The sequence below is a fragment of the Dermacentor variabilis genome, unplaced genomic scaffold (genome assembly GCF_050947875.1).
Source record: "Dermacentor variabilis isolate Ectoservices unplaced genomic scaffold, ASM5094787v1 scaffold_12, whole genome shotgun sequence".
Classification (NCBI taxonomy): Eukaryota; Metazoa; Arthropoda; class Arachnida; order Ixodida; family Ixodidae; genus Dermacentor; species Dermacentor variabilis.
The window spans coordinates 29,969,122-29,986,420 of NW_027460280.1; the positions used below are offsets into that span (position 1 = coordinate 29,969,122).

At 42.6% G+C, this 17,299-nt stretch overlaps 1 protein-coding gene across 3 annotated transcripts in view; it reads left to right on the forward strand.

Annotated features, from left to right (window-relative positions):
• The first annotated feature begins 629 nt into the window (after positions 1-629).
• Positions 630-17,299, forward strand: part of olf186-M (Ki-ras-induced actin-interacting protein-IP3R-interacting domain olf186-M) — a 110,255-nt gene continuing 93,585 nt past the window's right edge. The window contains exons 1-6 of one of the 3 annotated variants that reach the window (XM_075676424.1): positions 630-836; positions 1,711-1,764; positions 7,968-8,207; positions 9,223-9,684; positions 11,386-11,469; positions 15,402-15,477. In XM_075676424.1, the coding sequence (XP_075532539.1) occupies positions 1,740-1,764; positions 7,968-8,207; positions 9,223-9,684; positions 11,386-11,469; positions 15,402-15,477 (887 nt within the window). In that variant the 5' untranslated portion in view covers positions 630-836; positions 1,711-1,739. The remainder of the gene's footprint in view (positions 837-1,710; positions 1,765-7,967; positions 8,208-9,222; positions 9,685-11,385; positions 11,470-15,401; positions 15,478-17,299) is intronic. The other 2 variants (XM_075676421.1, XM_075676423.1) reach the window with 2 other exon arrangements.

Genomic DNA, 17,299 nt, shown 5'->3' on the forward strand with positions numbered 1-17,299 from the left:
GCCGGCCTGCCGGCGCATAAATCGCGATGCGTCGCAATGGTCCCGCGCAAGTCAGCGCTGGCGGGCCCGACGCGTCCGCGTTTACATACACGCTGCAAACGGGTCGGGCTGGGTCAACCTAACTCATGCAGTGAGGCTGACTCTGCCCAACTCTACGATCATTCAGCCCGGTCGGCTAGCATTTACATGAACTCGACAGGCCGACTCGACCGCCACCACTGAGAACTCTGTAGTGACGACTCGACCAGCTTCTGTCGGGTTCATGTAAACGATCTGACTGTGACACAAAAGACACAGAATCCCTAGATGTTGCTTGATACGTGTCGTCCTTTTATGTGCACACCTCTGTCATCACCAAATTGTAGGCATCTCCGTTCAATTAAATTCAATTAACCATTAAGCTTCGCATGGATTCCAACATGTGCGTTGGATCTGCATGAGTTTTAATATTTAGTTCATCCATAGTTTTCAGACGGAGCGCGCTATCAAGTGTGTGAGCTTGGCTTGAGTGGCTTGAGCAAATACTTGAGCCATACCTTGGCAAATTGCCTTGGCTTGAGCGACTGCGTGTTTTGCCGGCAGCGCGCGGCACGACCGATGCGGCCGGTGGCTTCGCGTTTGGTCTGGCAACTCGACGGGGAATTTTGTCGGAAGTTGCGGTGGTTGGCGGTGTCCGTGCTGTCCATGCGGTAGGCAGGCAGAGTTTGCTACTTTGGAACAGTGCCTATGGTTTTGGTATATATACATATACATACTTTAAAGTGAAGCTGAGCATTATGATTCGTCGCTTACGTGCAAATGCCAAGGCGCAATTCTCTGACAAGAGCTGTTACCAAGTGAGTTTTGCGTTTTCGTGGTTGGTCTTCACTCTTGTATTAAAGTTCCGCCGTCGCGTATATACAGACCTGTGGGCTTACAGCACAACTTGCGACCTGATGTTGCGTTGCTTTCGAAGAGTGTCATAATTGCTTGCTTCAAGAGTCAAAGCAACACTGAAGACCTGAGTGTGTTCATACGTGGACAGCTAGTTTGTTTACAAATGTCGCCTTTTAAAACTGTCAAATTGAGCTCTCCGTATTAACTAGTGGTTCCATCGCACTTGCACCTCGTTCACGAACTTGCTATAACATATTCCTCTGCTGGACTAGCTCACCCTTGGCGTTAGTAAGCGTGATGCTGTATATAAGAAAACAGCTGCCTCACCAAATGCCTCGGGTGATTTTTCAGCGGCTTGTTACATTTCTGTTTTCCAGCGGTAAAACACGCTAAAGGGTTCATACAGGTTGCGTGTTTACGAGATTCCAGTAGTGTTTACGTCGTGCAGAACGTGTGGTCGCAGTACTTTGTTTTATCAGTTCAAGTATTTTATCGCTCAGCAAGTGTCTCGTAGCGTGACGCCGTTGCGAAATATATGTTCCGTTTTGAGTTTACGTTGCCCTAGAAAAGAACAAGTGCACTGTCGTGGCCCCGGCGACAAATTTACGCGGTACAGCGGTACAGATCAGGAAGGTAGTACTTGCAGCAAACTTAGTTTCTCTTGAATGACCGCAAATGTTGTGTTTTGACGCCGTTTAAAAATCACTTATATTCTTTGTAATATAAAGGCCTCCGCGAGTTTCACGTTATCACAAACGATATTTCAAAGAAGTCTGCTCTGTCTGTGTGTGTGGCTTTTGTCCATTTGCTGTTTCTTTTTCTCCTGATGCAAAGCTGACTTGAAGGATGTAGCCACAGTTGCAATGGCTGCCCCCTCTGAGGAGAGAGGTATCATGTGTCATTTCTAATGCTCTGTTGCATGACAGATTTTAGTATACTGCACGCAGATCACAGATATTTAAAGTCATGGTACGGTTGCATGTAACCTGGACAGCATGTTTTTGCCCCCAGTGAAATTGCAGGCTGAAAAGCACCTATATTGATTTCGTGGTACGACGGTCACCTGCAGCTTGTTTCTTTTTGCTGCTGTAGTACTTGCTTTTCTTATAATATACTCTTGCTTATTTGCTGCACTTGATATTAACTGTCATTCTGGCTTTGGTCTGTGCTGTAATATATCAACATTTGTGACATTGCCTGGTGGTCTTTGAAAGCATGATGTGGGCTTTTTAAAATAATGTAGTGATGTTTTATTGGGTTTGATTGAAGAGCAACTGAATATTGATACAACATTTGTGTTGCATGAGGCACAACGATCATTAGAAGCAAACCAACCCAGGATTGGTGAAAACATGGCAATGTTTCCACATGAGTGGAAAGTTGGGCTTGTTGGTGATCCATGATTAGACATACAGTGGAGGTACCTGAGACAGACAAAAGCGGACATGCACATTGGGGACTTGCATTAAATTTTATTGGAAAAGGCACATGGCACATATACACTTGTAACCCCTGACACATCAAAACCAGACAGATCAGAGGCAGACACTTGCCACGCTGAAGCTGAAAACACCACACAGTTAGGCGGTTTCTCTGGAAGTATCTCCTTTATAACCCTAATAAATAATTTAAGCTTTCTTAGACATGTTCTGTGGGAGTCGCGTGCCAAGTTGGAAATGTTTTGCTGTTCTGTAATGTTTTATTGGCATGCATGCATTTGGCACATGCCCTGATGGCTGTCACTTTGGGTGGTGTAGTGCAGCATGGTTTTGACATGCCAGTGATTATGAGTGTATATATGCTGCACACTGTTTCCAATAGTATTTGTCACAAATTAGTGCTGTATGTGTCTGCTCTGGCAGTGGTAGAACTGCTGATACATTGCGCCAAAACTGCTACCAAGTGCAGAATCTGCTTTGGTTGCTACAAAAGCCTGATTTTGGCAAAACTTTCACCATGTAGGCACCAGAAGGAGTCCCAGAGGGTTATATATATGCATAGGTCTAGTGGTCGTGATTGTGAACTTCCACTCCACGTTGGTGTGTGTATGATGAATTCATTAAGAAAATTGCAAGGATGACAGAACACAGGATGAGAGCTTACTACCAACTGAAAAAGTTTTTATTAAAAACTGACTTATCTATAAAAACCTCGCTGTGTGTACATGCCAAATGACGGAGCACACGGACAAAGGTGAGAGCACGAGGCCAAAAGTTACCTGCCACTGCACATGACAGGCCTTAGGAAATCCACCTCACTGCAAAGTGCACAGTCGCAGAAGCTTGGCTTCCACACGTGTTCTTGTTGTCTTCTGTGTAGAACGCCTCAACAATTTCCCGTGGTAGTTGATTCACATGTTTATATAGGATCCTGGTTTCATCCAACTTTGGGGAGCAGCCGCACTCTTGACAATGCCAAAACAAATCAGAAGTTGGTGTTCCTTTCACAGAATTTCTGTGTTGCCTTAGGTGCTTGTTGACTCATTGACTCACCTATCCTATAAACGAGGGTGAATCAAAGTATATGCCCCTATGTTTTGATTAGCTAAAATAGTGTACATATTAGTAATTATAAATATATGTACTATCCTACGTACCTTACACTATTTTTCTCTACATAGTCCTCACACCGGCACAGAAATTTGTCCTGTTGCAGCACTAAATTTGATATGCCCCTGTTGTCAGTCAGCGACACACACGGCTTCCCTGAATGCTCATTGTCATTCAAGTCTTCATGGCCTTTTGCGGATTCACAACAGCACAACTTCACACTTCTTAAAGCGAGACACCTTTCCCCATGAGTGGGCTGCATTTCCCTGTGGATTTCGATGAGCGTTCGTCCCTTGCTCCATAGAAAACGATCTTGTGCCACATGTCATAAAAATGTCATACACAACAGCTTTCTAGCAGGTTGTAAGCCATGTGACATGGTTAACTGTGCATGAACCATGTGTGCTGTCTTTATTCTTTTTTCGTTGTATAGCTCCACACACTCTTCCTAACTTGTTGTGTGCACTAAACACGACATTGACTTTGTATTTATTTGCAGTCTTTTTCAGTATGTGCGAAAAACAATGCGCATACAGAAGACAGGTTACTTTCATGTCTCTTGTGTTGGTCTGGCATCCCTAGATGTGTGCTTAGTCTTTTGGAGGATTCTTTTGCATATTCTTCTCAAAACAGCAACAGGGAACCCGACAGCTGTTAATCTTACAGTTTGTCTGCTGAAGGTCTCTTCCTTCCAGTGCTAGCACAAATGCGGGAATAACTGTCATTTGGCATGCGCATGCAGTGGGGTTTTGATATATGTGTCAGTTTCTAATAAAGGCTTTTCAATTGATAGTAAGTGGTCGTCCTGTGTTCTTCTGCTGTCTTTGTCCATTAATGCTTTTCCTAACGATGAATATACACTAACTCACCAGTTCGAAAATTTAATGATATGTGTGGTAGAGCATCACAGTATCCGGTTACAAATTGGCATTCATTATGCTAGCTGGGCCTGGGTAAAAAAAACAAAGCATGCTGTTGCTTTGTTCGTTTGTGCGAATAAAAAAGTTCCAGCTTGATGCAACAAGTTCTTGTGTCTGCTTCTCGGCGCCTGCCTTGTTGACTTACACTTAATAACGCTGTGCTCAAGGACCTTGGGTGTTTCCGCTCATGTTTTTTGAAAGAGGAAAGTTCGGTAGGGGCTTGAGGAACTTGGCCAAACAAATACCTATAGTCATTCCACCTCATATAGTGACTTCTTTGATGGATGAGTTCAGCCTCGTCATAGCGGAAAGTGTAAACGCTGCCCCTGCGGAACTTCTGGATGACTTCTGGCTGATCTTCCAGCTGAGGTTGGCTGATGGGACTGGGAAGTACCCTCTGCCGTGCATATTTATGAAAGCTTTTCTGAACCTGTCACACAGAAATGCGGATGTAGGAAAGGACTTATTGAGCATGGACACATAATGCGATACTGATTGAACCTTTCAATAGCCAGCATCAGTCGACTCAATTCTATAATGTCATATTCAGAAATGTTTGGATGAGTTCAAGAGAAATTCCTCTGACCCAGGACTTGTTCAAAGGAGTGAAACGTTTGCACAAATGACAATTTAAATGACTGAAAAAGGAAACTTTGGGGCAGTCACGGACAAGGAAAGCAGTACATAATATTTTAGCAGAAGAGAGACTGCAAAAGAAAATTAATTCAACCATATGCTGAGTAACGGGCAACTGCACCTTGCAGAGTAAATGAAGGCGAATGTTTTTTTTTTTTGACATTGATAGTGGTTGGCAGCAGGGACAGAAGAAGCTTCGAGGCTTTTGAAAACCAAGAGGCACTTAGAAAACAATAAAAATAAAGATTACACTAACTTGATAAAGGCATCAACAGTTATTACCCATTTATGTGCTGCTCTTGAGAACTTATCAGGGCATATGTATAAATAAATCTGTTTCGATGTTCTACCAGCTCTTATACTACATTATTTTAATTTTTAAGTCCTAAAGCATGTGCTACAAAAACCAATATGTCTGCTATGAATGCACTTTTTTCTTGTTACAAAAGCTGCTCCAAAAGGCCTTTTTCTATTCCACCACTTGTCTTGTGCATTTTGTGTTTTTGCACTGCATCTCTAATAATTTTTTTCACCTTCACTGTATGCATCCTGCAATTAACAAAGGCAGTCTGCAGTAGTTGTTACTACCTCAGTTCAGTGTGCCACAGCTGTGACAAAATTTAGTTTATTCACAGCACTGATGTTCTATTTGCTTTGGAATGTAATTGTGCAGACATACTAGGTATGAGTACTAAAGTTTGCAACCTAGATTAATGGCAAAATCTTGGCAAAACCTGACATGGTCTACTGTGAGCTATTTAGTATCAGTTTCCGGGGGGCATAACAACACTGAAGAGTTGCGTCCACTACAGCCCTATTAGGATAAACTTGGCAGTATAGTATATTGCCAATTAATTGAAGTGTTTGTGAAAACTCTGTACATTACATCAGAGTGGGATACATAAAAAAAAAATATGTTATGTGTTATTGTGTTCAGCCTTTAGTTGGTAAACTGTAAACTGATTATGTAGCAAGGATGAAGCTGTAATGCTTGATTCGACCCTTGACAGCTTTTTTTTGTATTTGATAGAATTCATTGGAGAGGAGCATAAGTGTTCAGTTGTTGAACAGGATGAAAACTTTTGGGCATAGTGTATTTGCCAAAATGTACTTGAAGGTTGTTAGAGGAAAAGTATAAGTATGCTTTAATGACTATCCTTGTAATCTAAAGTCGCATTAACAATCCCTACAAATGATAAAATTAGCCAAATGCTATGACCAGAAGGGTCAAAGTGGGCTGTGAACTTCTCATCTAAAGTGTGAAGTTGAATCAAAGTTGCTGTTTCCAAATGTTGTCACATTTTTTTAATAACACCACTATTATAAATACCAGTTTCTTTGATATTACCTCACCTTTGAAATGTGAAACACGCTGGGCCTCATTTCTCAGCATTAAATAAGTGCTGGCACACAATTTTTACATACCACATTTTTGCATATAATACATGGCTGTCAGTGAAGCCTCATTTGCTGTATTGTGCGACAATTAGATATTTTACTGCAGCCAACTTGGGACACACATTGAGCTTAGTGTGGCTTCATGGGTTAAAGCCACTTCATGGTAGTTGCAGGTGGTGATCACGTGGGGCCACAAAGCACTGATGCCAGTCAGCCCAGTGTAGTGATGTCAGGCTGCACTGTGCCACTGAGCGCTAATAATGTTGAGCTATCTCTTGTGCCACCGAGTTAGTCCCTTCCATCTGCCTCACTTCGGATTTTTGATGGGGGCGAAATGCGAAAACACGCGTGTACTTAGATTTAGGTGCATGTTAAAGAACCCCAGGCGGTCGAAATTTCCGGAGTCTTCCACTACGGCGTGCCTCATAATCAGAAAGTGGTTTTGGCATGTAAAACCCCATAATTTTTTTTCACTTCGGATTTTTTCCATTCCACATGGAATAAGCCAGGATGAATAAGTCGTGAGGGGTAGCTTGCTGTTTTCATTGAAAACAAAGTTATACAATCAGCACTTTCCACCAATGTTAACCTACGAGTCTGAAGCTAGGGAGATAAGAAGAAACTTAAGAGTGTGTGACAAGCGATGGAATGGAAAATGACAGCTGTACTCTTGAGACAAAGAAGTTGGTAGTATGAGCTAGAGAGCAAATGGGACTAGCTGATATTCTAGTTGAGATTAAGAGGAAAAGGTGGGGGTAGTTGAGCATAGAGCAGATAACCGGTCGTCTATTAGCGTAACAAAAAGGATGCCAAGGAATGGGAAGTGCAGTCAAGGATGGCAGAGGATTAGGTGGTCTGATGAGATTAGGAAATTTGCAGGTGTCCTCCAGAGGACATGAAATAGTGTGCTGCTGTTGATGGTGATGCAGCCTACACTAGACAGTTCCCTGCAGTTGTTTCCTTGGGTGCATAGAGTGGCCCCTTCTTTTCTGTTTTCTTTTTTACCCATGTTGATTGCCAGAAAGCATGAAGTGAGGCAATATGAAAGGAACCATTTAGTGGTGCAGGAGATAGCTTAGTGCCATGAGTATTAGCAGTGTGTCGCCTAGGTCCGCCAAATCATGTTGACCAACATATGCTTCAGTGGATTGTGATACCATGTGATCACTACCTCCATTTTTCATGATGTTGCATAACATTCAAAGCCATGTAGCTACTGACATTTGTTTTGAAGTGCTCAAAGTACACAATGTGACATGATTATTTTTCATGCACTTAAGGAATCGATCCTTCATACCACGCTTACTTAGTCAACAGCTATATATTAAAGCAACGAAGAAGTGACCGAGATGAACCAGGTATCGGTATCTTTTAAACATAAATGTGCCTTGGAATATTTTTTATTCTGTCATTTTCCATCACTGATTTTGATTCTGTGTTATAATTCATTTTGATTTCTAGATATTTTCTATGAAGTATATGCTGCTGCTGATTCTTTGGCAGCAGTAAAGCTGCAAGCTGCAGGGTGCCGTAAAATTGTAATGTTTTTTGTTTTTGTTTTTTTATAAACTCTTCTCTTTGTTTATAGGCAGTAGCAGCTCATCGCAGGGCTGTGGAGTTGGCCGATCGGCACAGGCGTGGCTCTCCCGAGCCATTCAGAGCCTGAGCCCCAAGTTTGCTCGTAAGTTTCAACAAGGCCCCCCCAGCTCGGGTACAGCTCGTCGAGCCTCCTGTAGTCGTGCCCCTTCTTCTGAGTCTCTGCTTAAGGTACCACCTGTCCAGAAGAAGCGAGCCGGAAGTGCGGCACGGCCAAGCTCATTGCCGTCGGGTAAGTTGACAACAGATGACGAGAGAGAGCTGAAAGCTATACCATGCATGGTATGAGACATTAGAATAAGTGAATGGTCACGAGTGCTGCTCTCAGTATGAATTGTAGCCTGCTAGTCAAAAGCAACGTTTCACTGAGCTTCAATATCTACGAAATCATCAAAACTGTGTTGCAACTGAAAAGAAAAAGATGTGATAACGAGACTTCCTCCAGAAGAAAATTAACCCTCTAACGACGAGACATAAATACCCAGAAAAAAAATGTTTATTTTCTATCTAAATGTGCAAAACACATCAAAAATAAGCATAATCAACAAAAAGAAATATTTTGTAGAAATGTTTTCAGCAATAGGGGGAGAACCCCAGGCAGGAAACTGGAACTGGGCTTCACCTCAAGCCACCCCAGGCTTCGTTTTCAATTTGTATAGACGGGCCTCATTATATGTGAACCTTAAGTGTACATTTAATTTGCTTTACATCACACATGTGACACCTTTACAGCTGGATATCTTGCATCAGCCTGTCTCTTTTGACCTTGCTTTCAAAAGACAATGAGTCGAGTGCCACACTTCTTCCTCGTCCAGTGTTCCTGCTCTAAACCAACAAATGACGCTTGCTGCCTGTCATTGAGTTTTGGCCGAGGATATTTAGCCAGAAACTTCGTGCTAAAACTGAAACTCGACAAGAAAATTTTTTCCCTGTACATTGCCTGTAGGCAACATTCATCAATAGAAGGTTAAGACAAGTACAATGTAGACATAGTAAGTTTTCAAAAATATCTGAGGCTATTTCTTTCACTTACTGTTTTTAACAGTGAAATAGAACGAGTGTGTGTTAAAGTCTCTGCATTGCAAAATAATGACAAGAGCTAGAAATTATTTTATGTGTGGTCAACTTTATTGTAATGTTTTATGAGTCAATGCAGAAAATTGAGATGAATTGTCTACCAGTTTAAATTAGCCTAGAGGATGTCAATGGTATCTGTAGAACACTGGTCACTACCTGTCATTTTGCAGGGGAATCAAAGCGTACAAGTGGAGTTTCTAAACAGCGGAGATGCAGGGCACCCACTGCACCTATAACAGACCCTCATCCCTCTTCATGCACTAGTGAGCCTGATAAGCAGCACTCAGCATTGCTTGATGCTGCTTCTACTGCTGGTCCTGCCACATCACAGTCTTGTGAGGAAGCTGCATGTCTCGATGCACACAGTGCTGCACCTAGCAGGTCGGAGGCATACGGTGTAGTACGTCTACGTGAAGTTCTAGCAGTGCTGCGGAGTGACATCAGCTCAGAAGAGAAGCTGTTGGCCATCAAGCGTGGTCATGACCGTTGGCTGGCATTAGGCTCGCCCATGGGTGACGTGTCAAGGCCACGTCCTGGGTCCCAGCATGGTGCTGAGAGCCAGCACATGCGGCGCAGTCTTCACAAGCTTCAGGACATGAAGCAATTGGGTCCCATCCTGGAATTGCCCAAGGGTCAGTGTCTCTATCTACGTTGAGTGTGGTGATTTTTACAGCTGGAAAAGTTCTGGATTTTGGCACCACCTCAAATACCTGTTGGCTAGCAGTTCTTGTAACGAAAGTAACACTAGTTGTATGACCAGACGGTGTTCAGACCTAATAATACAACATTTGCAATGCTTCCTGGTTATCTGTGCAAAGTACCATTTTCTTTGTAATTTATATGGGTGTTTATTGACAGTAAATTTCCCAGAAGGCCTTTCATCAGTGCAAGCACAAAGAACAAGATGTTGAAAGGGTCCTTCAGCACCTGTCACTGGCCACAGAGCTCCCACTAAAGCTTTGCATGGTGACAGTAGCTGCCACCTGAAGTTCCTCCTTAGGTACCAATTTCTTCGGAGGTAGGGAACAATTATTTAAAAGCAAGAGGAAAGAGGTCACTGCATTAATTTGCACCTATTCTATCCAGTGACCCAGACAGCCTTTAGATGTTCAGAACTACAGATTCATAAATTAGTGAAGTATAACATGTGGGGTAGAGGTCTTGTTTGCTGGCAAGAGCAGAACTGTCTGAACAGTACAGAACTGTCTGAACAGTAAGACAGCCTATTTTAAAAATTCTCAACATATTGTTTTCACAGGTTGATGTAAGCATAAAATACTTTAGTATCTGATTACCATCAACTTCACATATCTTATTCTGTGTCTCCCTATGTGGTGGTTTCAGTACTGGTGCTTGGTAAGATGGCAGTTTGAAATAGTAATTTAAAGGAATAAGTCAACATTGCAGCTGTAAGAACTTTGCAGGATGGTCATGTTAGATTTGGCTGAAGAATTAATCTGGAGCCTTCCATTGCATCATCTCTCACGGTCCCCATTTTTCTTTTGAGGCATTAAACCTCATAAATCAATCATTGGACCAGTATGTACAGAGGGGTCCACTGTTAAAATAAACACTGAAGTGCAGAGCATGTCCGGATTTTCCTCTCTTGCAAGAATATAATTGCTTAGATTTGCAGTAAATAACTTGTGGTTGGTAGCTCAGACTCCTTTTTAACACACCTGTGCAGTGTACTGACATTACTACCGCATCGACTTGCGACTAGGGTACTAGCAAGGTGAGAGAAGCTCGTTTGAGTGCTCTCTTTAACAGTGGACTGCACTGTGTGCACAGAGTATAGATCACCAAGTGCTCCGTTTTGCAAACTATTTTAGTGTTGAGAAGTTTTGCAGCTGAGCCCATACTTGGTGTTAGAAGTACAACGCCTGCATTTACTGCTGCACAAGCAGTAGTTACTGTTTTTGCTTCGGTTCCAGGCACTGTGGCCTAGTGCTTAGCAGTAGGACATTGTAGCTACCGAGCTACGACAGCAAATAGCATTTTTAACAAATGCAGCACACATGTCCAATTTGTCTGTGTTGTTTCGCAGTTTGTGCTGTTTGCCACATTCAACTCTTAAAAAATCTGATCTCTGACCAACAGGTGAATGGCACTGGCATCCATGCCAAGGGAGGTATTTTGTAGTAACGATCAGTACAGTTGAGATGTGCAAAACAGGGCGTTTTATTTGGGCTGATGCCTGCTGAGCAAAAGCAATGCCATCATGGGTGAATTATTGGCCCATTGTTTCAGTTTTGTTATAAAGACATGACCATCCTTTACACCAAGTTGTAAAGGTTATTATGTTAGTAATTAGAACATTAGCTGTGTTCCAGATCTTCCCAGAGCTGCCTGCAATGTCATAACAGTTGACATGTCTTTGGCGGAGCGAACGAATCAGAAGAAAGTGATAACGACAGGTGGGAATGTTTCTGGTTTAGTGCTGCTTTACTTTCATTTGTATATAAACAAGTATCATAGTTGTCATTTGTCATAATGATTGCAACTATGATGAATTGTCTGGGTAAAGTGGAATCTTGGTGCTGTGTGCTGCATCCTCTCTCAATTTTCTGGACCTTCCATTTAATCTGGACAATAGCAGTTATCAATTGAGTTGAATACATGCAGCAGAGTCCAGAAATATGACCAGCTCTCACCTGGTCACGTTTTATTTATTTGCTGTATGCATGTTTTCTGTCATGGCTTTCTTCTGCAGGGTGGAGAATATACATGGATGCCAGTAGCCGTCCAGCTTAGTCATTTGCTTGGGTTGACTTATAAAATAACTAATGTAGTTTTTGCTCAAAAATAGCAGAAACGTACCAATGTGTGGCTTGGGCTCAACATTTTGGGCATTTTTCTTATTACGTCTTGTGCAGTGGCTATTGTTGCTCATTGGAAAGTGTCAGTGTAATCATGTTGCGTAATGAGCATAATAGTCTAATAACAGTGCCATTACTCTACATGAGTTGTGTCTGTGAGATGGCTTAGGTTTGAGCTTTTGGGTTTAGTGTACCTCCATACTGAATGGAGGACAGAAAACAGCAAATTTCTGCAAGTAAAAAAAAACTTTATTTAAAGGAGCCCTAAACCACCTTTTATCGAATTGGAGAAATGCACTTGAAGTGAAAATAGGCTATTTCAGAAGTACTTTGCTGCAAAAAGTACTTCAATGCATTCAGCGGAAGCGGAGTTATTGGCAATCAAACACGGCCTCCGCTGTGCTCCCGTTCCTTCTTGAATGCCTTGCACTGTAAAAGTTACGGTATAGTGGGGTGTGCCTACAATGCTCCGCCTTCTAAATGTCACCATGGCACGGAGTTCAAATTTAATTGTGGATGTTAATGTAGAACACCGCAACTTCTGCCTTTGGTGCCTTCGACGCGCTAAACATAAACCAAAGTGGTTGTCCTCGTCGAGCCCAGTTGCTGAAAGGCCACCAAGACTGCTCCATGGTACAACTTTTCACAGCTATGTCACTGGACACTTAACACATCTAATGAAAAAATACATTCCACAAGAACACATAATACAAGAGTTCCAAGCTATTCAAGAAAAATATAAAAATTACACGGAATTTTACACTGACGGCTCCAAAAGACAAGAATACCTAGGTGTCGGAATAACAATGAAAAAGTGGGAAAATAGCATTCGGATAAATAATTTTTCTTCAGTCTTTACCGCTGAAGTTTTTGCGATATGGATGGCAGTAAAATTACCACCGACAAGCAGATGAATGCTATCATATATCCCGATTCGTTAAGCGCACTCAGATCTCTAAACCTTAACTCCGCGTCTGAACCCCTGCTTGGTGATATCCTAAACATGTTGGCCTACAATGAATATGGAAGAACCATACGATTCTGCTAGGTCCCAAGCCATGTTGGGATACTAGGGAATGAAGCAGCAGATAGATGCACGTTCATGGCAGCGCACCAGGGCATAACGCAAACACTTCCATACAAAGACAGTATCCGAGTGATTCATAAGGCCCTGGCATCAAAATGGCAACTAGAATGGGACTCTTGCATAAATAACAAGTTTCCCACAATAAAACCCCTGCTTCATGAGTGGAAGTTGTGCAGTCATCAGCAACGCTTCTATGAGGTGATCCTATGTTGACTTCGAATAGGGCATAGACATCTGACACACAATTTTCTACTTCAAAACGAAAACTTGCCAACTTGCAAGAAGTGCCATGAGCCACTCACAGTAATGCACATTATTATGACATGTCCACACACTGAAACACAGAGACGGAAGCTTTTACAGAATCTCTATAACTTACACATACCTTTACACCCCGCCTCAATACTTGGAGATAAACCGCTAGTGCCCTTCACTGACTTGTTGAGCTTTTTAGAAGAAACCAGTTTTTTGCACATACTCTAAACTAACGCAGGTTTCGCTGCTTTAACATTTGAGTTCTTAATATCTTGTGGCTGGCGCAGCATGGCCTTAGTCGCTTTTGGGCCATTAAACCCAAATTAACTAACTTGTCGAGCCCAGTGCGCTTAGCCAGTGGACTCGCGGCGGCTGTGGTATCTACGCCATGTAGCTGATCGCAGCTTGATGTCAGCTATCTGCCAATAGCAGCCGTGTAAGGAAATTACAAAATAAAGTGTCCGATGACGAAATAAAGCATCCACAAGAGATTGAGGACAGGGCCTTCTGTTGAAAAGAGAGTGTTTGAGAGAAAGATGACTTCGCGATCCGCTTGCGAGCTCCACGCACCGTGTACAACAGCAAAACTTGGCTGAGATGTTCACAGCAGTGTATGCTACCCACGGACTATGTTACTTCACCAAGCCCGAGGGGTGGTTCAAGGACCCTTTAAGGTCTGTTGTTGGATTGAAGGCACGCATGTTTATCTTAGTAAACTATATCCTGCCTATCAAATTTCAAGCTACAATGTTATACGAATGTAGTAGGCTGGCTGCTCTTTTGGACAGTTTTATAGAGATAACACAGAATCTGTTCAAATATAACTTCCATTTGCTCAGGGCTTGCAGCACCCACAAATTGTTTGGCAAGACTGCTCTTGGTCAGTGCGCAGTACTTCTGTAAGATAAAAAATAAAAGCACACACTCATCAAAAAATTTGCTGCTCTGAAAACACTAGTCCAAAAGTATTAAGAGGAAGCTTTAGCTCAGGCCCAACTCTGCTGCCACTTATTTAAATACATGTAAAATGCAGAAATGCTTTTCTGAGATAACCTCTGGACCTACTTTAATAAAATTTGTTGCATGTGAGGGAGAAAGCCAAGTTCTAGTGACTGTTGGAAGCAGAATTTAAACTTAGGGCTTGAATTTTTTTCACAAATATTGCCAAAAAAATCGCTGCTAAGTTTGAAAAGAATAGAAGCACGAAATTTGTAAATTCATAACTCTGCACCAAGAACCTGTTCTGTAAACTGGATCTGTTAGAACATGCAAAGCGGACAAAATTGATATATCGATTTATATCGTACATGAATATTTAACAATGTTTGCAAGGGATTTGCAGAAGTCCTAATCACATATTAGTGGTGTATTTAAGGGTCATGTATAATGCATCAGTTTTGTCTGCTTTAGATTTACTGTTAGATGCAATTCAGACAATTGTGATATAAGTTTTCATGACTGAGTTACAAAAAAAGTTGTAAACTAGGTCGTTTCATTTTTGGGAAAACTTGCAATTTTCAGAAATATTTAGTAAAGAATTGGCAGCCTAAATAAAAAATATGCTTCCGCAGTCACTATACACTTTAGTTTTTCCCTTTAAATCCAACAAACCTCATCAAACTTAGTGCTGTGGTTGCCAAGTAAAATGATTTCTCCTTTCCCATGTCATTAGATAGCAGCCTTCTTGAGCTAAAGCTTCCTCTTAAAGAAAAAGTGTGTGGAAAAGTTGGGTCCAGGAACTCAGAATTGCCCAGAATATATAGTGCAGCAGTGTTACATGCTGAAGAGGGTGGCTTGTTTACACGTTACGTGGCAGGAAACTGTTGAGCACTGTGTGCTAAGCTCAACTACTTGTTTTCACTTTGAATATTACTGAACATAAAGGATTATGTTTCTGTCATGCTGTTAATGACACTTCGCTAATTACTTGTAGCTATGTTGAAGCTTTTTTTAGTCGTACCTAATGCTATCGATTGACGAAGCTGCTTGCATGTGTTAAGTTCAAAAAAGAAATTGGTTCATCATGTGTATATCATTTTGGTTGTGTGAATGACACACTGCACTAAAGTGGCAAGGTTTTGTAAGAAGTTTTGTTGAAATCTACCTGTGCAGAAGTTTGCAAGAAGCAGGTTCAGATGTGTAGACATTGGTGCTTGTTCAGCTTATTCCATTTGTTTTTGACTCAAAGGTGCAGAAACACCACCGAAGTCACCAACATCTGTGCAAGAGTGGGTGAATTCACTTCCAGCTGATGAGCCACATAGGTGAGTCTACTGCAGTTTTTGTTCTAGAACTGTCTTGATTGGGACTTTTCTCTGCGGTCCTTTTTTTTTCTAGACGGGAACATTCGATCTTACCTTAAACATTCCGAGACTTCTGCTGTATTGTTTGTGCTTATGCATTGGGCGTAGCCAGTAATATTTTCGGGGGTGGCTCGTACTTGACAGGGTGTGGGGGTTGCAGGCTGGTGTTGCTGCATGTCATAGTATGCCAGGTATCCTGGTAGTACACAAAAATTTTGAATTTTAGATGGAGGGGAGGCAGGGCCTGGCAGGCATGTGTGCAGTGTGCCTCCCTCTACACCCCCACTCTTATGAAAGGGAAAATTGTCATCCACCTAACAGTAGCACGAAGCTACAATGAAAATCTGTGCAAGTACAGTAAAACCTCATTAATTCGAAGTCATCGGGACCGAAAAAAATATTTGAATTAAGCGGGTTTTTGAATTAACCGAACACACAAACAAATGCAACCCAGGCAAAAAATTTCACTGCAGCAATGCGCTACCTTTATTCGGCGATCTTTGGATTACTTAAAGTAATCAGAGATGCTGGTTTGCCACGTCCTGTAGTTCGAGGCTCCAAGGGTCATGTTTTCTAGTTGGCCAACTACGTGCAGCATTTGAGAATTTCCACTGTGGCACTCAACAAAACTGCGGATAACGTTCAGCGATTCGATGACTTCCCCGAGAGTGGGTGCTCCGGAGGGCTCATTTGCATCGTCGTCTTCGCTGTCATTGCACGTGGTCACATCAGCGGTAGCTTCACTCTCCAAGTCTGAGTAGCACGTTTGTTGATCATTTTCAAAGTTCAGATACTCGGCGAAGCCGACTGCACCGGATTCACTATCCTCTGCACAGAGTGCATTGATGCGGTCGCAATACTCGGCTCCTTCTTCATCAAATGCACATGAATAGTCAGCATCAGCATCGACGGTGCTTTCCTTCGAGAAGCCAGCTTGCTCAAAGCACCGCATGATCAAACTGGGTTCTACTTGCTTCCATGCATGCACAATAAGACATATGGCCCCGAGGAGGTCGATGGAGTACTCCTTGCCATTGTTGCAGCAACGGAGCATGCGCTTGAGCAGGTGGTCGCGGTAAATCTTCCTAGTGTGGTGAATGACGCCTTGGTCTATTGGCTGCGAGATCGATGTGGTGTTCGGAGGAAGAAATACCATCCTGATAGCTTTCAAGTGTGGGCTGTCACCATGCGCCGGGCAATTATCAACAATGAAGAGTACATTCCTGCCTGTGGCTGCGAACTTGCGGTCAAGCTGCCGAACGTAATCTTCAAATATTCCACCTGTGACCCAGGCTTTCTTATTGTGCCAGTAGATAACCTCATCCCTTGGCGGCAGCCGTGCATGTTTAAAGCAGTGAGGCTTCCCACTCTTTCCAACTACAAGTAGCGGCAGCTCGTGTTTACTGCACATGTTCGCACCGAACAGAATAGTAATTCTTTCCTTGCCCTGCTTTCGACCCTTGACCGCAGTGTCCTTCGCTGCGAACGTTTTTGTGGACAGCATCTGGTAAAAAAGGGCTGCCTCGTCAAGGTTGTACACATCGTCTGCACCGTACTCGCTAAGCAACGGAGCCGACATGTGTTTCTTCCAGTCGTCGACGATGCTCTCGTTTGTGCTACTGCTTTCGCCACAGACGGCTACAAAGGTCAAATTATTGCGCTCTTTAAAATGGCTGAGCTATCCTACTTGAACTCTTCGTGCCCAAGTTGTAGAGCCAAGTCGTTGGCCTTCTCCTGCAGTATCGTTCCATTGACGGGAAGGTGGGCTGCATTTGCTTTCTGC